General features: G+C 39.6%; 1 protein-coding gene across 1 annotated transcript; it reads right to left on the bottom strand.

Moving 5' to 3' along the window:
- Positions 1–2,388: 2,388 nt before the first annotated feature.
- LOC306740967 (peptidase M20 domain-containing protein 2-like) lies at positions 2,389–5,613 on the bottom strand (the record flags this gene model as incomplete). The annotated part of the gene is made up of 7 exons (XM_079223215.1): positions 2,389–2,528; positions 2,742–2,849; positions 3,037–3,163; positions 3,510–3,664; positions 3,961–4,103; positions 4,201–4,349; positions 5,209–5,613. The coding sequence occupies 7 exons, from the start codon at positions 5,611–5,613 to the stop codon at positions 2,389–2,391; spliced, it is 1,227 nt and encodes a 408-aa protein (XP_079079341.1).
- Positions 5,614–22,629: the final 17,016 nt, after the last annotated feature.

Here is a 22,629-nt window from a genome sequence, read left to right as displayed (position 1 = left end):
GTCATCCTATTTTCATGCTCTCTTATAAAGAATATTTAAACAGTGCTGCAGAATAGGATTTTACAGTTATTATGCATTGGATTGCCACCAGCTGCAGATCGCTCTCCTTTCTATAGAACAGGTTTCCGATTACTGATGAGCTTTCAGACCAAATCATATAAACTGCATATTTTGTAATACCATTAACTGCTCACACGTGTCGTAAAGGGATATATTAGGCCAATTTTCAGATTTCTCCAAGCCAAACGTGTGGATTATGTTGCAGAATGTTTCTTCCTTTTTTTCTTTAACTGTTCTGTGTATCAAAGTAACCCAAAGAGAAAGTTAACAATTCAAACGTTGTGCCTCGTCATCCCTCAAGAAAACTTGAACTAAGGCATTCCTTCAGATGAGAGACATGAAAAGGATAAAGCATAAAAAAAGATGCCCAGAACCTGATGTGACATCTCAAGGGAAGCCAAGGTTTTGAATCAACCCGTGTGCCGGTGAAGGCATGCCTGGAAATCTAAATGAATGAAAAGTCATGAGTGGAAATTACATATAATTATAAAGCAAGGAATCTCTGTCTGTCTTTGTCTACATGTATTTGGGTTAGTCCTTCGCATATCTCAAAAACTGCTCATCCAATCTACTTCACACTTGGTGGTTATATTGCTGGGGACCCAAGGGAGTGCTCGGACAAAATGTGGCACGACACGTTCAATATAATATACAATATAATAATATAATAAACACGTGCTCTGTAAAGCAGCGGGCGCAGGTTTCAGGGCTCTGCAGACTGAGTCGAGCATGTCGTCTGCAGCTGGCCTTTGTAGATAGCAGCTCTGCAGTTCACTTTTGCTGCTGGATGCTGAATATGTGTCATGGATGCAGGATAATTAAAGTTACAGCCATACTCCTCTTCACTTCCCTGGTGTCAACATGAACAGAAAGCCAACTGAAAGCAGAATTGAATCAGTGTGCATTCACCCGGGTTTCAATATGTTGAGTAAGTCACTAATGTTACTGCTAGAAAAATACCTCTGCTAATTAAATCCACACTCTACTTTAAAACTGCGGTGGTTATGTCATAGAAAGTGATTAATTCTGCTAAAATTACCTCTGCTAAGTGTGTTTCACCAAAGTTTCTGACCGTAAGAAACAGCGATTGGGTGTGTTTATCAAAGGTGGATTTAGGGATCTGCAGCCCAGGCAAACAGCTTTACTTTTCACCCGTTCTCTAACTGGGAATGTTGATACTGGCAGTGGTAGAAGTAGACCTACTCAAACAAATTAGAATTCTGAATTAAATCTATTAGATATTAATAGTAAATCTATTAATAATGCCTAGTAAATACCCTGCATTCAAATTTTTCCTTCAAGTGAAAGTGAGACCGTCTCAATTTTCTTCACTATGTTCAAGGTGGAGTTTTCAATTCTGATATGATGCACGATAGTTTAATTAATTATAATAATAAATCTGCAACATATATTTTAACATTTCTCTTTTAGTCAAGTGCAGTGCTAATGTTTTCCTATGAAGTAGAAGTACACAGTATGTATAGCTATACAGTTGAATTGCATATTTCTAAGCACTTTGGGGTACAATAGTTTAAAGTAGTGATACAATTCAATACTTTTCATATTTATCTAAATAATAATAATACTAATAATACTACTACTACTACTAATAATAATAATAATAATAATAATAGGTGGCACTTTGCCCTAAATGCTAACACATCTTAGTTTAGCGTGCCAACATGTGTTAATCAGTACTGAATGAGAACTACAGCTGATGATTATACGAATGTGATTATATTTGCAGATATTTTCGTTATAAACCGTAATAGACAAATTACAATTTTGACAGAAATCCATCCAAACATTGTTGGGAGATAAAAAACAAAACAAAGATGTCAACTTGATGGTGGCACTGGAGGAAAGGCCAGATTTCCTTATTAGCAAGAACGTGTACACAATTATCTTCAGTCATCCAGCTGATATTATATACATGTATATAATAAATATGTCAGTCTGGACCAAAGTGGACCAACCAAACAGCGGACTTCACCATCCTGAGTCACAGCTAAAAACTAGAAAAAAGGACAATTACAAGCTAACTTGCTTACATTTCTTGGTTTCACCTAAGCCGGAATGTTACCTTCTACTTAAAATTGTGGCATTAATCATTTACTTTATTATCATTTAAAAGTGCAACCGTAACTATTTGATAGTTGAACCTTGGAAACATAATGAAGGGGCTATTTGAGATACAAAAATATTGTACAGCAGACTCAGTCGTAGTTTTACGGTTCTGTCCTTTAACCCCAAGCATAAAATGTCGGATAATTATTATTAAAGTAATTGCATTTATGGAGCCGTCAAAGCTGTATTGCTGCCTTTGTGTTATTTCTCCTGTTTCAGTTTGGCCAGGCGGAAGTCCTCCCTCACTTGCCTCAGCAGAGCAGGGCAGCACACGACATCTACAGCTGTCATAGCCAGCGCTTTGGCTGTCCTCAGGGTGAACAACTGGGCCTCTTCAGCTCCTGGCACAGGGGAAAGAGCAGAGGAGGAAAATAAAGCATCTAAGCAAATAGAAACTTAACAGACAAACCAAGTGACCTGGAAAGATGATGACGACGACGATGATGATGATGATGATGATGATGATGATGATGTCTCAAATCGTCTGATCGTAGTACAATGCAATTTCATCACAAGAAACAACATCCGCTCCCAGTAGACACGTGCTGCGGTACCTGCTGCTTCGGTGTATTCCTCGGTGTGGTTAAGCGCGTCGGTGCAGATGTAGAAGAAAGGATGGATACCGGGGACTATGAATGATACGTTGCCAAAGTCTGTAGAACCTGCCAAATAATTATAAATACTCTGTGAGGACGATTCTTTGGTGATTAAGTGAACAACAATAAAGACTATCTCTGGAAATTGCTGTTCGGCTGTCATATTTATTCACATTTATCCTGCACAGAGCAGGTAAAGAAATATATTCTCAACTGTAAATAATGTCTGTTTCAGTCATTCTTTTTCACATACCAGAGAAGTCAGCGGACTGATCTTGAAACTGAATCCCTAAAGCTCTTCCATTATTTTCATACAGGTTTGCCAGTGTGGCATTAGGCAGAATGCTACAATAGCCATGGCTTGGGTAGATTATCTCCACCTGAAGGAAACACAAGTATGCAGTCATTCATAAAACGAAGGGTACAACAACCAAGATTACTATAATACATCAAGAGAATATGGAGCCCCATGCATGCTCTGTTATCTGAGTTTAACCAGCCCGAAGCAAGTGCAGACGTAGGAGAAAAGCAGCCTGAAGAAACGGTGAATTATGTTACAGTAGAACAACACTCATAATAGCATAATAACAGGGCTAGGATAAAAAAAGGGCAATGTTATATAACAGAAGAGTCAACGCCAGCGTTGCATTGCTCAGCTATATCTACATACACGGTTTGTTCTTACAGCGCTGCTAGAGGGAAGACAACATTTTTAGGTAATCTTACTTGGCAGCCAGTGGCAACAGCAGCTGCCCTAAAGCAAGCCTCCGCTTTAGCCTTCAGGTCACAGAGATCCTTAACCTGCGGCGTGCGCAGATAAAACTCTAACTCAGTGTAGGCAGGGATAATGTTGGGCTTCTCCCCTCCATGTTTGATGATACCTGTGTGTGGAAACAATAGAGGATGAGATGGTATACATCAATAACACTGAACTATTGCACATTTTTATCTAGGTTGGACTGTGTCATTTCTGATTATTGCATAATTGCATTCATTTTGACCTCTAAAAATGCACCTGAAGCGTCACATAACAACATTTTTCATCAGCAGATGGAGTTTTCCCGGCCATTAAGGACTTCTCATCCATGTCGGTTCAAGCAATAAATGAACTTTGAGGTGAGATTGTTTTGAAGGAACTTTGAGGCTCAGTCGATCACAGTATCTGCCTGTTCCTCACCATGAAGCCTCCACTCTGGCTTGAGTTGCTGTCTGAGTGCAGAGAGATTGTTGTAGGCCAGCACAGCAGCATCCAGGGCATTCACTCCCTCCCAAGGGTATGCGGAGGCATGAGACGCCTTCCCGTGGTACTTCACTGACACCCTGTGTAACATCAACATAGCGGCTTAAGGGTGATCTGCAATACGGAGAGGTCAAAGGGCAAGTTGTGAATGCATAAATGCTGTAAACAGGAACTTACTCATCGAGTGCGACACAGGGCAGGAATGACACGTCTTGTTGAGCTGGGTGAGCCATGAAGACGAGGTCGACGTCAGCGAAGGCTCCTGCCTCGATCAAGTCAATCTTTCCTCCTATAGCTTCCTCTGCAGGAGTTCCCAGAACTGTTATCTGGCATAAAAAGTGTTGAATTCAGTCATTTGACATCATCACCCCAGTTCATGTGTGTCAGTCAGCCTCACTGGACAAATAAGTCACAAATAAGGTGGAAGTTCACTCTTGACATGGAAACTGTGGTTTTAACTCAAGGTCCACTTACTAGCTGTCTGTCAAACAGGACCACATGTCCCCACCATACCTCAGCAATCTCCAGAACTGACTGAAAAACTTTATATGCCAAGTGTATGCGCATAAACAAGGAATATGACTCTGTTAAGCTGATTTATTTTTCCTGGAGCTTTCTACTGCATCTTGCAGTCTTCCTCAGTTGAAGGATTGTTGCTCAGTCATTCATAGAGATGGCTGAGGGATGGTAAACCCACGAATAGGAAAGAAAAAAACTTAACCTTGAAAGATTTGCCAAACAATCAGTAATGTGTTTGAAATGAAGAGTAATACACTCATATATAAATCACAGCAGTTGTTAACATGTCAGTGTGATTACTGGAAGTGCAAATGATGATTGTTTGTGGACTCACAGAATGTATATAGAGGGATGTCATTGGGATGGTGAAAAATATAAAAGATTAAAGAATAAACCAACAAATATATTATAAAAATATATCTTCCTATTTGAAAACAGGTCATCAGTGTAATACATATATGTAGGTGGAATAAAAACTATATTTTCGATTATTATATGGGCAATCAAATTTGCTCGGGGTTTCTGGCTGCCAGTAAACTTGTGGAAAAGTAAATCTTCAGAGCTGTTGACTGAAGAAGTTATGGAGATTTGAAGTCATAAAACAACATTGAGCTGTGAATGACTTGTGCCAGTGTGTTGTTGATGAACCTGCACCTCCCTGGTTACCTTCACTGGTTGAGGGAGTTCAGCCTGGACCTCTAAGGCAGCTTTCAGCCCCAGAGCTGCGGCTGCTCCCACCTCCGCTATCAGGTTGTGACCGCACGCGTGCCCGATACCCGGAAGTGCGTCGTACTCGCACAGGAAGGCCACGTTGAGCACCGGCGGCTCTCCGTCCCCGCCACCGGCCACCGGGCCCCAACTGGCCCGGAAGGCGGTCGGTAGTCTGTAGTGAGTTTCGACCGTCCATGCCTCGTCCTGAGAGAAGAAGCGGACCAGCCTGTCATGCGCTTGTGTCTCGTTTCCGGCGAGTTCAGGACGGCTCCATATGTCCCGACTTAAACCGTGCAGCTCGTCCTCGTGTCCGTCGATGCACCGCTGCAGCGCGTCTTTCATCCGCTGCGGCGTCCCCATGTCCGCTGCGCGTGCAGCGAGGCGGAGTGGGCCGCTCCAAAACTCGCAACCTGGCGTCACAAGTGACTCCGCGTTGGATGAATAATTGTTTTAGTTCACTCTGCCTGACACTCTGGTGTTGTGGGTGCAAAGATCGATTGGCTAATTAATCAGTTGTACTGGAGACATTTTGCACGGTCAGACCATCGAAGAGTGGGTGGAGCCTGAAGTAGTGTTACCCAAATGTGCGTTTGAAAGCGGTGTTATGTTGCAGCAGGTAAAGATGATGAGCTAATTTAGGTAGATATAGATAGAAAGAGCTTGTTTCTTTCTAAACGGAACACAACTTTTTGTTTTATTGACACAATATAAATATTAAAAATAACAAGATCACTGGGTACCACCCTTTTGACTTTAGTTTCGAACCCAAAGGAAATGTAAATATGACACCTATTTTACTGGGTCAAAATAATAATAATAATAATACAAATAATAATAATAATAATACATGTGGGTGTGATTGGTGATCTTGTGGTTTTTATGCTCATGGGAACTGGGTAAGTTTCACCCAGTACTGGGTCAGTACTAGATTTACCCAGAACTGCATACCACGAGTGACCCAGTATTTTTTACTATACCTTTCAATGCAGCTTAGAGCAAGATAATGGGAAAAACACTATACCATTAACTGAGAATAAGTGGATACATTTTACTGCACAATTTCAGCTTTGCTGCTAAGTAGCATAATCTCTAACAGTATATCATAATATATTAGTTTATATATTGTGTTAACAATCGTAGTATACAGATTAACTAATAGATATGTCACATAAATGTAGTGGAATAAAAAGTACAATATTTACCTCCAAGTTGTAGTGGGAAATTGTAGAAGCAGCTTAGTAACATCAAATGTAAATAATTCAGGTACACCTCAAACCCGTATTTAAGAACAGTACTTGAGTAAATATATACATGTTACATTACACCACTGCCTGTAATAAATCCTCCCTTCATGATTGTGATAGTCCAGTTTTTGTTGAAACTGTTTTATTTAACATATGCTAACTGTATTTTGGAGGCTGCAGTAAGATGTGCTGTTGAGCATAACCCGAGACAAACCAAAGCACATGTATTCAATGTTAGTCAAATTAAATTAGCCTTCTATCAGGCCTATGTGCTGTGCTGTATGCAATGACAGTGATAGTAGGCTGGGATTAAACTCCTCCCATCTGTCTGTTACCACACTAGAGGGACCCAGAGTTACACACTTTGGTATAGAAGGCTCCTTCTGCACATGGTTCTGCATTTAGTTAGCAGTGAAAATTCATCTATATTCTGCTGCGTTTCACATTTTCACCTTGAACATTTGAATGAATAGAAAAAGCAAGAAAATATTCTATTACTATTCTATTAATTCATTAATTTATGGCCTGTAGAAACTCAAATGTACATAATGCTGCCTTGCTGAATAGGAACTAACGGACAGCCTTGTAAATAAGGTCAATTAGCGCTGAATGAATAAAAACAAAGCTCCACAGCTGTCACACACCCAGTGTGTGTGTGTGTGTGTCTGAGTGTGTGAGAGAAAGAGCAGGTGTACTTGTATGTGTTCTCTGTCTGTATTGGAGTTGGAGGTTAATTGGGGGCGGTTGTCAGTCATAGGAGGAGACATGTTGAACAGCGCTGAGCATCTGACATCTGACATGGCCTGCCTGTCAGCTTACTCTACACCCTGCCGGTGATGCCGAGACTCTCCATTGTGTATCAATTAAGTGACATCGAAGGGAAGCATCCATGTGTCACTCCATTGTCTTCTTCAGGGATTGGCCCCATGTGGTTAATTTCACATGATTACACTTGTTTTTGAGCAGTGCTTCCACAAAACCTGAGGTCTTTTGCGTCAATGTTAATTTTAGACTACTTTAATTAATTGCAAGAAGATAGTTGTCTCAACTAGTGCATCCCATAGATTCTGATGATAAAATAGTTGCAGGAAGAAAGCCAACTGTCCTACAGTCAAAAGTAAAAGTGATCGCATCCACTGAGTAATGCAATAAATAAAACCTCATGACACTGAGTTCATGATACATGTCTAAACAAGCATTACATTTTTCATCCAGCATAGATATTTTGGGTTGAGCCACTAGGCATCACGCTCAGCGGCAGTGATGCATGAGTGATATATGCGTCACAACAGCAGGAAGGCTGGTTTGATAGCCTTCAATGGATGTGCTCCCGATGACACTACTCAGTCTTTGAAATGGGAGAGGAAACAAACAGACTTTTCTTTGGTGTGTTTGCGTGTCTGTGGCAACATCACAGAGTGTGGTCCACATATTAATGTATTTGTGCCTCTGCTTTAGCCTCAAAGTATGGAAGCAACAAAAAAGTTTGTCATGATTAAAATAGAAATGCATGGTAAGAAATCATTTTGCCTTTTTTTAATTATAATTATTATTTTGACAAAGAGACATGGGGTGACCATTTGTACAGCAACAGTTTCAACCTATTGATAGTCTGATATTAGCCATCATGGCATAACAACCCCCAATTCAATATTGTTGTTACAAGCTCATCTTTTCCCAACAGTCGTGTTACTGATACAACATTATTTACTGTATTTAAGAATTATTTCCAGTTCATCTGAGTTCCTTTTTCATGAAATAAATGTACCAGTTCCCCAAAATTGCGCTGTGGTGTGAAACCAGATAAAGATGGAACTAAACCTGTGAGCTTTAACTTGGTAGTACATTTGAAAACAAAGCCTTTTCTCCTTGCAACTCATCACTGGTTACGTTCTTTATCCCTACATGCCAGTAATCTACAACAAAAACAGGAAAGTCTGAAAAAATATACATCATTTTCACACGAGTTTGGAACCACCAAATGGACATGTACTTGTATAGCGCTTTTCTAGACTTCCGACCACTCAAAGCACTTTAACACTACATGACATCATTCACCCATGCAAGCTACCATGCAAGGTGCCACATCAGGATTATCAACCATTCATACACCGTAGGCGCAGCTACGGGAGCAATTTAGGGTTATTGACATGGGCTAGCGGAGCCGGGGATCGAACCACCGATCCTCTGATTGAAGGACGACCCTGCTCACCACTGAGCAACAGCCGCACCAAGTCATATACTGTACATGACAGCTTCCTATTCTGCAAACCATGTAATTCAGTACGTTTTAAAACGTACTGAATTACAAACTAGACATTTTGGTACACCATGAGCATTTACATTTTTTTAATGAAACCTTGTCATCTTTGTTCTTTTACGCATAAATCGGCTACCGTATCAGCCTCAACTATATGAGTTAATTTGATTTCCAACAGACAAATATGAACCCTGACAAGCCATTGATGAGCCTGATTTTAAACATGAGGTTCCAGCTGACTGAAGGAAACTGACAGCGTGTCAGTCGTGCTTGCTCTGTCCTGTCAGTATCACTACCTAACAAAATGCACCCCTAGTGTCCCCCAGAAATCCACCCTGCAACGTTCAATATCGCACAGCAAGCTGCTTGGTCGTTGGAAAATATCACCCGAGGGCCTCAGAAATATGAGTGTGCATGTGTGGGTGCATGTGCTACTTGACAGTCTCGTTTCTGTCATTAATGTGACATCAGTGCACACAGTGTGCCTCTGCGTTCTCCGAGCTGGAATACATTAACACCTCGGTTTGTCAAGTCGTCCTGCATCTTCAGGCGGTGGAGTGGGGGTGGGATGGCACCGCACAGCATTTGTTCTTGTTTTTGTGATTGTTCATGATTGAATGAAGGTTCACCCTGGTCTCTGGATAATGTAAACTTACAGAAAACAACTATTGTTTACATTGTCAGGGCATTTGCATATAAACTATATTAAACAGTGGCTCATTGAGAGCTGTAATCCACATTGTCCATATACATTCTTGTCTTTGTTGATTGTAAACAGTTTATCACTGCTTCAGGTCATTTTCAGTAAAAGAAAAAAAGCTTTTACATTTTCTGTTCCTAACACCCTTATCAGAAAAAAACAAATCCTCTGGCACACTGATAGTGACACATTTTCTCTTCTCGGGTTGCAACAGGCAGGAAGTGATTTGTTTGTAATGGATGGAGGATGAACTTAATAGTCTGCACAGGCACTAGAAGCCGTGATTGCTGTGCAGAAAAAGAAAGGAGCACAAAATACAACGGTAGATTTGGATAAAGAGCTGTCATCGTGATATCCACACAGTGCAAAGACATCAAAGTGCGAAGTGAAAATGTCTCATTAAAATAAAAAACCTAGATTCCTGTTTGAACAGAACACTTTTTCACTGTCTTCAGTCTGAATCGTATGTTTTCTTGTCTGTCTGCACAGCTAGCATTGCCCTTTCTTTGTGCTACAACGCTGAAAAGGCTGCTGTCTGCCCCCATAACGTCAACCTTTGTGGGCAGTGGGTAAAACAGTGGGAGGAGTCCCTCCACAGAGGGGTTGCAATAAAACAACAGGGTGTGTGCAAAGTGGAGCTGAAGTACCGACTTGAACTCTTACTAAGTTGTTGTGCTGGGTGGTCTTTTATTATTACAGCACATAAACCAGTGGTAAGAAAGTAGTTGAAGAGGAGGATACTTGTTAAAAATAATTGTTACGCCCAGAGACAGTTGACATATTGATTGTGCAGAACAGACCACAGCTTAGCCTGATTTTCATGCGACCCACATGTATTGCGTTCGAAAGGTTTGATACTCTCCTTGGTCCACTGTAAGCTGAATGTCTTCAAAATTCTCTCTGTGAGTTCCTGAGGGGGCAGGATTAATTTCAGTTTTCTGCTCCAAAGGAGGGAAGAAACACCTCCTCCTCTTCAGAGGATACCCCAGCTCTGATAATTGCCACAAGCACAAACCGTTTAAATAAAACATTGGACTGGTTTGATGCCAGACAACTTTGGGGGTGGGGGAGAGAGGACTGGGGGATCAATTAGGGTTCAGTGTTTGTCTCTAAAAGGTCTGAGACAACACAAGAGAAATATCTTTTTTTTTCCAACCGTTTCAAAGGGGCATGACTTGCTGCGTCAGAATAGACTCGCCCACCGGCAGGTTTGACAGCCTTTGTGAAGAAAAACACAAGAGGAGCTGCTGTGGAGGAGATACGGCCGGATAGAGAGAAGCCTGCACGAGAAGATTAAAAGTACAATACAATTTATTATAATTTTCTATGAAACATATTAAGTCAGTGTACAACCATGACCAAGTATACAACAAAATAAATTATAATATTGGTCAGAAAGAATATTACAGTGATTGTCTGTGTTTTTTAATTCTTAAGTAACGCTAAGCTTGATTTAAGCTTGTGGCATCTGCGAGGGTCGTGAGTGACTAGTTGTCATGCACACTCATATTCGACTATTATTCCAAATGTGACAATATTCAGAATTTGATATGGCTCATCATATTCCTTTTGGGTTTTGAAAATTAAGTCTTATTCCGAAAGGAGCATTTTCAGATAAAGACGTGTGGGATTTGCATATATTATTTGGGTTTTAGGAGCATTCTTTGGACTCAAAAGGGCTTTTACGTCACTTTGCGACACACAACCTGTTTCCTTATTTAGACCAGCTCTGTATGTTGAACAGACACCAACTAGCCAATAGTTGTAGAATGTCCCAAAAAAATCCCACATTTCTGGTTGTAAGGAGAAACACACCTACTTTTAAGCATTGTGAAGGACTTGGCTCAACAATTGTTTTTTTTATGCGTAAATATCGCAATACAACCTCTCAAGATGCAAAATGGCACAAGCTGCTCCTGCAATTTCACTTTTCCATATTTTGACATGATACATGTCCGACCACTTTCAAACAGCTGAGGAAGGCGTCGACGTGGAATTCATTAGACCTGGTGATGAGGATGTGGTATGGGGTTGTTTTAAGTTAATTGGAATATGCACCACTGGATGTAAACGGGAATATTAGTGGCATCTTAATTGTTATCAGCCATGTAAATAGCATGTAAACCTAGCCAGTGTCCACATTGCCATCAGACTCGGTCGATGTGCCAAAAAGAATAACAGAGGCTTAAGAGTCTACAGCAATGCTAACAGTGTCAGCAAGCTAACATGCTCACAGTGCTTGTAATCTTTAGTTGGTAATGTGAAGAACACTTTGCACATCTCGTTAGAGTTGTCCCTGTCTCGTTAAGACAGGGACAAGAGTAGATCAAAAGTTACAAACAAACTCCCGCACACTGTCCGACTTGCAAAAACAAATATAAATGTAACGTTTCGGTGATGGACATTCATTACGCTACATCTAGCATATTAACATTGGCTAATAAGCGTAAAACACAGTGTTTGTGTTGGACTATACAGATTTTGACCTGATGATGTCGGACAACTAAAATTTATGGAAATTATAACAATTCATCCTCAGGGGTTGTTTATGCGACATTTTCAACTAATGGAAGTACTTCCAATAGTTGTGACTAAAAAACCACACATGTTAATCTCATGTTGGCGCTAAAGGAAAAATGAAGGCCCCCCCAAAGTAACAGGGATTTATCCTCTGGGCATCATGAAGGTCTATACAAAATGTAATGACAATCAATTTAATAGTTGTTGAGATACTCTTGAAGTGGAGGACGGACAGACCGACATTCCCATCCATGCTGCAAGCAGTTGAGTGAAAACACACTTAGTAATAGAAATAGAAAGAAAGGTAATCAAGCCATGAACATAGTTCTTGTTTATTTCAAAGAAAAAAAGATTCACAGTGCACACATGCTTTCTAAAGACCATTATTCTCACAGAGAACATATCTTTCACCTTTACAAATGAACGCTTTCCCTCCTTGTGTGTATGCCGGGACACTCTCTCTCTCTCTCTTTCTCTCTCTCTCTCTCTCCCTCTCTCTCTCTCTCTCTGCATGTCCTTCCATCTCTTCACAGTCTTGAGCCAGCCATCATGTCAGAGAGAAAGCTTAAGTGTTAATTGGAAGCTCTCCCACGGGAACTTGTAGGCGTCTTTCTTGTCCTCTGTGTGTTTATCGGCTAATGTGATTGCCATGGCTCTCTCGAATTCATAGCTCCTCCTGAATAATGAACATGCTTAGTATTCTTTTCAGACTCTTGTGACCTGTTGTGCGTGAATGATACTTTCGCACTGAAAAAATGAAACCCCACCTGACACAACTGGATTTATTGTTCTACAACAGACACAATGGGATGTTGTTTTTCTGATGTTGCAGGGCTAAATGAAACCAGCTTTTATGTGTACCCTATTCTGACACTACCAGTAATGTGTTAAAGAAAAGATGTCTGCACAGTATGTAGTAATATCTAGCCTTGTATTTTCCTAAATGTTCTTTTAAATGAGCTCATTCAGTAATGGCTGATCTTGATAATACTATCAGACTGGCAAGCACAGGATTAATATTTGAGACTGAACTCAGACAACAGTTCACATACTGTAGTTGGTGTTTTAACCTCAATCTCATCGATCAAGCTCCTTTGATTGACTGATTTGCATTTAAGTGTAACAGTTTAAAAAAATCCATTAATTCAGTCTACAAAGATTTTACTTAATTTATAACATATCTCTTGCTGCCTGCGGGTCCAGAGGTCATATTTCCAAAGCTGAAAAGTGAAATCTGGGCATGCATCAATTACACCAATAGCTAAAGTGAGATAATGTGCGCTCATGAAATTGCTTTTGTCTAATTTGATTTTGTAGAAGATTAGTGTCACAAGAGGCTAATCCACACAAGACTTTTTCATTTGTTTTGATATTATGTTTGATGGTGATTAAACCTGATGTGTGTGCGTGATATGGTGTATCAACGGAAAAAAATATTGTATCATTATTTTCAAACATGAATCAATTACATTTATCAACAGATGATGATTTTATGCACGCCATGATTTCTTTTACCTTAGAAGCACAATTAAAGTTTTTATGAAGTAAATTTATAAATGTTGACCCCTGTTAGAACTACAGCTATGTAATTATAGGTGGTCAGAAAATGTGTCCGTATTGTATTGGTTTTAAATGGTTTATAATGCTGTTCAAATTGCGATAGATTACCTGTAGTGTAATAAAGATGAAGACAACAATAATTAAAATATAAATTGCTACAGCTGATTTGTACACAAAGTCTCACTTAACAGCCATTTGATTACTCTCTCTGCTCGAAACAATCAGACAATCATCATGCAGGATGTGAAGAAAGGGTTACTCACCACGGGACGCCGTTCACAGACTGATTAAAATGGGAAGCAGCAGTGTCACAGATATAGAGCCTGTTGTGAAAAGAGTTTCCTGCTTTTGGGTAATCACTGATTATCCCTCCAAAAAAATAAATAGTGTAATAACAGCTTGCTTAAAAAAAATAAAAAGCACTGCCATGAAATGTGAATAGTTAAGACCCTCAGCGTTCTATCTATTGTATTCTTAACTTATTTATCTTACTTTTTAATATTCTCTATAATATTCTATTTGAATTTATATCCACTTTGTTGTAGCGATATATTTATGGAATGTTCTACTGAACATGGAAGCGTGCAAAGTCAGGAAATTGTCTGCAAATGTCTTATTGGATTAAATGTGCATTAATTTCAACAGTATTGCATGTTATTGTTTACAGTGACCCTTTAATCTTTTGCAAGCCCCACAGTGAGGTCATATTTCCCCTTGCAAAATCTTTGGTTTAAGGTACGAGAATGGGGGCATTTTGCTTGCCTCTCAACGGCTCCCAACATATTGATGGCGCGCCAGCGGCACATTGCTAACTATGCTAATGGCGCTAACAGCGCAAACTACAGGGATCCGGAGGCTGGGGCTGCGTTTCCGCAGCGACGCTGCTGGTTGGGACGCCGTCATCAGCTTTAATGCTCGCTCGAATGCACTAACATGCACTGGAAGTATGTGCGGACGATCAACGGATGAAACATTTACAATACTGACATTCTGCATTCTATTGCCATCCTCTGTAACGTCGGCCTTGCATCGCCCACTAAATAACAGATCATTTACAGAGCACACTCATGCTCCAGAGGAGACGAATCCTTTAGATTTGAATGATCCCACAGCAGCAGATAAACGTCTCAATCTGAGTGTGTCTTGGCTTGAATAGAAAAAACGTGTTCTTTGTATTCTGGTGTGGAATGAGCATTCTTGTGTGGCTTTTTATTTTTTTCAGATAATTGCATTTTGCATTTCTTTGAGGCTGTCCTTTATTTCTTGTTTGCTTTCAGCTTCAAGGTAAAACAACTTAGAAAACGAAATAGAGACAAACAGAACATAACGCTGAAGCTTTCGAACTACCTTGCATTAAACCACTACATCCAACCTACTGCCACTCTACTTTCAACTCCCCTGTATTCATCTCGTTTCATTACCATGAGGCTATTTTTCAGGAGAGAGATAGGTGTCCTCTTTTTGGATGTAATACTGTTGGCATATCTGTTAGTTTGCATATTACCAACACACAATAAAACTCTTTGGGAGGAATAAAATGTACAGAAAGCTTTTAAAGCTTTTTTGTAGATGTCTCTGATATTTTATGAAAATGAAAGACATAATTTAGCCTTTAATATGTAAACAGTGTTAATGGTAGCTTTTTTTGAACAGAACCAGATGGCTGTTCGGACAGTAATGACACCTCAAAGACAAGATGAAAAACAAATCTCTACTAATACGTTTACTTCTTCAAATGATTATAGCCAAAACCTTTCGGCTTTAACAATGTAATATCAGGCTGTCTGTCCCAAGCTCCCAGAGCTCATACATCAAAGAAATAATGTAGACACCTCCTCTGACACCACAGACCACTCTCTTTCTCTCTCTCTCCCTCTCTCTCTCTCTCTCTCTCTCTCTCTCTCTCTCTCTGACACACACACACACACACACACACACACACACACACACAGACTTGGCAAAGCATGCTGTGAAATGCACAGAAAGTCTCACATTCAGTGAATCTGACTTTGGGGATCATTAGAACATAAAATTGATAAAATGCTAAATTCTTTGTAGGAACAGGTGTTGTTGCGTGACACGTCATCAATCAATCAAAATTTAACAATGAACTTCTGACTTTGGTGGTCATGACCTTTGACCTCATCCACAAACATGTATTTGGGAAAGACTGATGAGGGTTGAACCTGCGTGAACCCAAAGCTGAGCCGCTGAGCCAGAACTGATATAACACGTTTGCTAATGTTACGCATATTCTGAAAAGAGGTGCAAGAAACCTGCAAATACAAACCGTGTATTTATCTTTGAGAAACATGTTTTGCGTTGTGACTTATAACACAAATGAAAGGATAAGTGTGTTACAATTTTCTTAACAAGTGCCATGAAAAGACCAACTGAACCAATAATGACTCGATCACGAACAAGTATACAGCCAAAACCTGATTTGTTCTTCTGTGCCACAGAGCTCCATTGTTAGAAACACAACAATGAACCACAATGTTGCACTGTGGGACATTTCTTTTAATACGATAAACCTGGGGACTGTTAGTTGGATTTAATTCCACATGATGCAATAAATATTCACTCGAGCACCAAATATGTTGCTGAAAATAATCTCAAACAAACAAACTCCTGTTGGCAAATGTTTCTTTAAACCAGATGTGTCTTTTTGGCCGCTTGGGGCCATATTTGAAGTTTTGCTCACTTGGTGAATGTAAGTTCTTTCCCTTTCTCTAACATTCACCCTCCATTTTACCTCTGATTTCGTCGCATTCTGACTCTTCTTTAGCTGCTAAATGTTCTGCTATGTTAACCAGCTGGTCTCTATCTGTGTCTGTCTGCTGCTTGGTGCTGAGCAGGTTTTTAGAAATGTTCTTACTGAAATAAAGATATTATTAGAGCTGAGAGAGTGAACCAAACAGTGAAGTTGTGGGCAGGAAATGAAAACAATGATCTGAAAGATACTAAAAAAGGTGCTGAGGTGAACTGCAGAGTTGTATGATAGTTCTCTGTGGGTTTATCACTAGGTATGTTCACATTACACTAATCATCCTTTTAAGATAAGATTTTTTGAAGATAACCGTTTTCCTAAGAAGTTCACACTGAGATGTTGTACATTTCTGTGAGAGCACGATTTTAAAGCAGTGAGTCACCGTGAACCCGAGTAGTGACCCTTCGATGAAACCACACAGACTGATACAATGAACAACATGACAATTTGATCTGTCACTCTCATGTACCCCTAAAAAAAGGTGTAAACACACGGCATCAATCAGGAAAGAAAAAGCAGTCCAGCCTGAAGGATCACACCAAGCCTGACGTGTTGATGGACCCAAATAACAACAGAACACGAACACGACACGTTCATCATGCACTGCTTTTCAAATACGCGAACATCAAACCAACTTTGGATTACTTTTGCGTCGTCTTGAAGTCCCTGCAGAGTTAAACACACAGAAGCACACACACACACACACGCACACGCACACACACACACACACACACACACACACACACACACTCACGCATGCACGCTGGTGTAAGCCATGCGACCTTGTGCAGTCCTAGCGCAGCAGTGTCTCCATGGTGATGCACCTCAAACGCTTACAAAGACACAGTACAGTTTATATAATCCTCTCAGCTTGTAAATCAGAAAGATTGATAATTGTTCTTGTCTAGACGCAGAAGAATCATTTTCTGCAGGTCTTCGCTGTTATTACTTGAGGGATGGATGAGAATAAATACAAATATCGATGCATTAAACAAACAAATCAGTGAAAGCAAAGAAAAAAATTTAAAACAGCCTGAAAAATATTCATTCGCAGACAAATTACATTTTAGAAGCAGGGGAGGATAGGAGGAAAAGGTAAAGGCTCCTAAAACTTCCACAGGAGTTTCTGTACTTTATTTTCATTGCTGATACTTGTTCTGGTGCATTACATCCACAGATGACTCAAGGTTTAGCCACATACGTGTAAGTCTGAAGTCAATTAGGCCACAAGCTGTGAAGTGATAAGAAGTAGGGAGGTTATCTAGGTATGAAGCGAAGGAAGCGTCTCTGCTCGCCAAGTTCAGCATGATGGCTGATGGCTAGCTGCCAGCAGGGTTGTTTATGCTCTGTAGCCATCAATCTATTTTCCAGCCCAGATGGCTGTGATTGCTGTAGGAGGGGGAGAGATGAGCTCTACCTGACGGGGATTTTTATCAAATCTGTCTTTAAGCGCTATTACGTTGTCAAATCTGTATTTTGGTGATAATCAGCTCATAATCAACTGTTGACCCTGCAATATACCAATACATGGATAAACGTGTATACACAAACAATCTTACAATAAGCAATCTTTTTAGTCCTGTATGTATTAGCTGTATCCACGACACTGCTAATGACACAACAAATCAATCAGAACCTGTGTTTGAAATTATTCCTCCAAAAATGTGTCAAACCTAGAGCCTCCCTCAACGCTCACAACTATAAAATTGAATAAAAATTCCTGATGATTTCTAAATACTTTCCTTGAAAGTTTACAGGAAAGAACTACATGGATGTAACTTGTAACTATGTGTAAATGTTGGGATGCACAGGCAGGTATGACCCAATGCAGACTCAAGGGCTAATTCTAGGAAAATACTTGTATTAAATTATTTAATGAAGCAAAAAACATGCAAACCAAGAGTCCGAGACTAAATACACAAGGAAAGGAGTAAGAAAACAAGGGGCAGATGAAGTCATAAGGGCGTGGCAGACAATCACAAAGGCGGGACACAAACAAAGCCAGTAGGTCAAAAAAGACCCGAGAGGAGAATTACTTTTAGAATAAAATAGGAAACAAACTACAAATTGGTACACCAAAGAGTTTATGCCAATGAAATGCTAATGGCCACAAAGGGCACATAATGTACACTCTGCTGACATTAATATTTCCTGCAGTGGTGTTGTTCTGTGGTGGACCAGATACTTTCCTGACCGGATTTGGATGTGTTTGACTTGTAAAATACAACGTAGAGTATCTTGTTACAGCAATTGAATGTCATTGGGAGTTAAAATGCCATCTGTCACTAATGTTCATCTTTGACCCAAGCCTTTTATCAAGAAGGTCTTGGCATACAGTATGTGATAGTGCCATCATGACCCTGAGACTTTATTCAACCTCCTGTGGATATGCTGCATTGCCCAAAATACTGTTTGATAAAACAGTATTAGATCAGAGGGTTTTCTCATGATTGAGTGCACAATAAATCTAAATTTGTCTATTTGCCAAACACGCTTTTAGGTATAAAAGTGGGAACATAGTTATAGAAAGTTTAAGGGAGAATGACAAATATAAAAAGGAGTGAAGAGACACTTTCATCAGCATCAGATGGAGCCTTTTTTTCCCTTTATTAGTCAATTTCAGTTTTGTTCTCTCAATGCTGATGAGTTCACACACAACCCACATCTTACCAACAGTCAACACAACACTAATGTTGCTGAGCACTTGACCAACAAGTTGAACTGCTCTTTACTGCTTACCACAAATGCATTTCGACTGATGTACAATGTCCACTAGACTTGACATATTTAGATTTTCCTGCAAAATGCAAGCAAATGCATGCTTGTACCAGAAGAGAAGTATATTTTGTGTATATTTATATGATAAACCTTTATGCTAAATTCCTCTGACTGCAGTGAAACCAGTGAGCAAAATTTTAATAAATGCAATAACTGGATGGTAGAACTCCATTAAATGAGAAACACAAGAAAACTAATCTCAAACCAATTTTAAACTCTTTGTTCTTGAATGTCAGTTTATTTGTGTTGCAATCTCTTCATCTTGTGATGAAGCTAAGAGCTGATACACAAAGTAACTCTGCGATGAAAGAACTTCCTCTGGGATGTGAGGCCACTCTGAAATCGTGTGCTGGATGCATTTGCCAGTAATGGGTGAATAACCATGATGGAGTGAGCAGAATGAGAATGGATGAGCACTGTGCTGAACCGTTTTCATGCATATGCTAGGTATGAATCAAGCTCAAACTGTGATACTTGAATATGATGCAACATATGAGTGTTAGCTTGACCACTGTGCTGCAATCTAAATATCATCCAATAGGCTTGTTTATAAACATATCTGTAATGCATTTTCTATTTTAATACAATACATATCTATCTGTAAATAATTTGATTGTTTTTTCAATGCTAGATAAGTAATGGCTAGTGATTTCCAATGTCCCTTTAATCCCTCATTTAGTATTTTGTGAATAAATTAAGGTGGTGGAGACCAAATCAGAGCTAAAAGAAGACTACATATTGGACTTAAATTCATCTAGTGGCCAGAGACATGACTCAAAATGAAAGCTTTGAAATTGTGTCTCTCCTTATCTGTTGGATGTAAAATAGGCAATTGACAAACAAGCCATATCAACCCAGACTTAATAAAATCTTGTATTCACAGCTTGTTTCCAAAGCCCTCAAGTGGCCAAAAGGACCAGTTATTGCAAGTTTAAATACTTATTAAATGGCTTATGTCAAAGTATTTAAAAAACAAAATGTTGGGATCAATTAGGATGTGTATAAAAGGAATTAGGAAGGGAACAGCTAAAAATACATTTAATTTCACAACTCTTCTTCCTCATGTGATTACAGGTGACTGTTGGTCTCATGGCAGTCAGGTCCATTCGGGGTTCTCGTCAGTCTCTGCAGCTGGACGAAGGCCAAATACATAATTCTCTGGCTCTGAATCAGCCAATGACACTGCAAGGTCCAGATCATGCTCTTGCTGTTTGGGGTTTGTTCCTCTGAAGCCACGGGGCTACTACTGTAGCTACCAAATCACTCGTCCTCCCGAAAACCATGAACAACTGGGAAAGACAGTTCAACTGGGCTGTGATTTGGAGCTCTGCTGCCGGAGTAATTCATCTACGCCTGTAGCATACATTTGCATAGTGTTTGCGCAAGTGAGCACTCACTGAACCACCTGCTAAATCTTTGTGATTACCACTGTGTTCTACTGAGATAGCCTAAAAAAGGTCTTTATATGATTAAATGGTGCATGAAGGGGATTCTACCCACTGACCATTACGTTTTTAGTCTGTCTATTCTAAGGAAGTCCACCACTACTGCAACAGGAAGTCCTGCATTTCAGCTGATCGACAAGCTTAAATTGTTTATCGGAAATAAAAGAAGTGCATTTAACTTTGATAATTTATATATATTCAGTTTGTTTTGTGTTATACTGTTTGGTGTTTTGATACAGACAGTAAAAAATTCAGTCACAGGAGGTATTAAGTAAAAACTTGTTCATCCTCTTTGCTGTGCTTTGATCTGTCCTGATAATCTGATGCAGGATAGAAACATTAGGGGAGTTATTTACTTAACATAATGTTTATTTCTCTGATGTTGTTTCCTGGGTGGGGAGTTGTTTGTTCAATTAAAAGTGTTGTGCAAAATCAACATACACCTATGATTTGCCTTATGAAGCCAGGTTGATACATAAATAAATTATTTGATGAAGTGGTTAATGAGGACGAGAAGGCTGATTGATGACTTACAGGAGAAAGGAAATGATGCACATAAGAAACATGTAAAACGATATTGAATACATTTTATTAAACATCACATTTGAGTCTCTTTCTTTTTGCTGAAATAAACTGAATTGAGAGTGGCTACAGTATGAAGTGTCTCCAGCTGGGGAGGAACAGAATATAGAAGTGGCAGATTAGGCAACTGTCAATTTCAACCACGACCTCCTCCCCTTCCCTTCTCGCCCTCCCTCCGCCTCTCTCTCTCTCCCCACTCTCTCCCATCTCCCAACCCTTCGACAGAAACACGTCAGAGACAGCCTGCTTTAGAGTCTTGTCTTGTAACAAGCTGCGTGTGTAAAATACTACTTGCTTCCTCAGGAAGTAAAGAACGGTCTTGTGCAATAGCTTAAAGAAAATCGAATAAAAATATACTTTAATTCACATGTTTTTGCATGCAAGTATATTGCTTGAATATGTCTATTTTGGAGGAATCGAGCCTGTGTGGACTCAAAGTAATGATTTTATAATGAAGGCAGCCACTCAAATAACAACTGACTGTAAATGGAGAAGGATCAATACTAAATGAGATGCATTATGATGCTTTTCTTAAGGAATCCCGCTGAAAATCAATCACTCTAAATCACTTATTAAAACAATATTCAGCACCAAGACAGATGAAACAATAGCAGAAGCCTCCCATAACTGCAGGGCCCACATGGTGGACGAGAATTTAGACAAATTGAACTTCTACAAATTGCTGTAACGGTCGTGTTGGGGCCTTTTGTCATTGCAGACAGCTTTGTCTTTGAAATCTCTCCCTCGCTCACTGATGCCTTGGTGAGAATGACACTGAAATATTGATGATAATTATTATGATGGATGCGGATTGCAATACCCTCCCCCTGCTTCGAAAGATAATAGATGCAGCTTTCAAGCCAAAGCCACGTTAAAACTTCATCCTGATGACAAGAAAGATGCCAATGAGCAATGGAACAGAAGTTGCTTTACATATATCTAAATGAAATGAAACAGTCATTTAAAATACATTTCACTTGCTTTGTCTGGGTAAACTAGCTTCATGTTAGATGTTCTGCCACAAGTAATCAAAAGCTGCTTGAAGCTGCCTCAAACGCAGCATAACAAGTGTTCAGTAATTAGTTGGATGACTCCTCAGCCTCTTCTGTTCTGCCAAAACTGGATGCACTGGCATCATGTGCGCAGCCTTTCATTGTTTTCTCATGATGTTGCATCGCCAAATGTCATGTATTTTCCACAACAAGATACATGTAATTTGGGAGATAGCTCTGCTGGGAGTGCATAGTGGAAATAATTGCCCAGCTGCGCAGGACAGGAAAAGGGCTCTTAATAGTGTGCATGTGACCCTCATCTGTAGTAAAAAAAAAAATAGATTAATGGTGGATGAAATTCAATGAGGACTTTTAATAGCACTGTGGCTTTATAATTGCACTGAAATGATGCTGTATGGTGTCTTTGTTTTCTACTATCATGAGATTACTTCAACATTCATATTACAAAAGCGGTAAGTTAATTCAAATTAGCTCAAGTTATTATGTTACAAGTTAGAGTATCAG

The sequence above is a fragment of the Taurulus bubalis genome, assembly GCF_910589615.1.
Source record: "Taurulus bubalis genome assembly, chromosome: 1".
In the NCBI taxonomy this organism is placed as follows: Eukaryota; Metazoa; Chordata; class Actinopteri; order Perciformes; family Cottidae; genus Taurulus; species Taurulus bubalis.
This window is presented reverse-complemented; position numbering and strand designations above follow the sequence as displayed.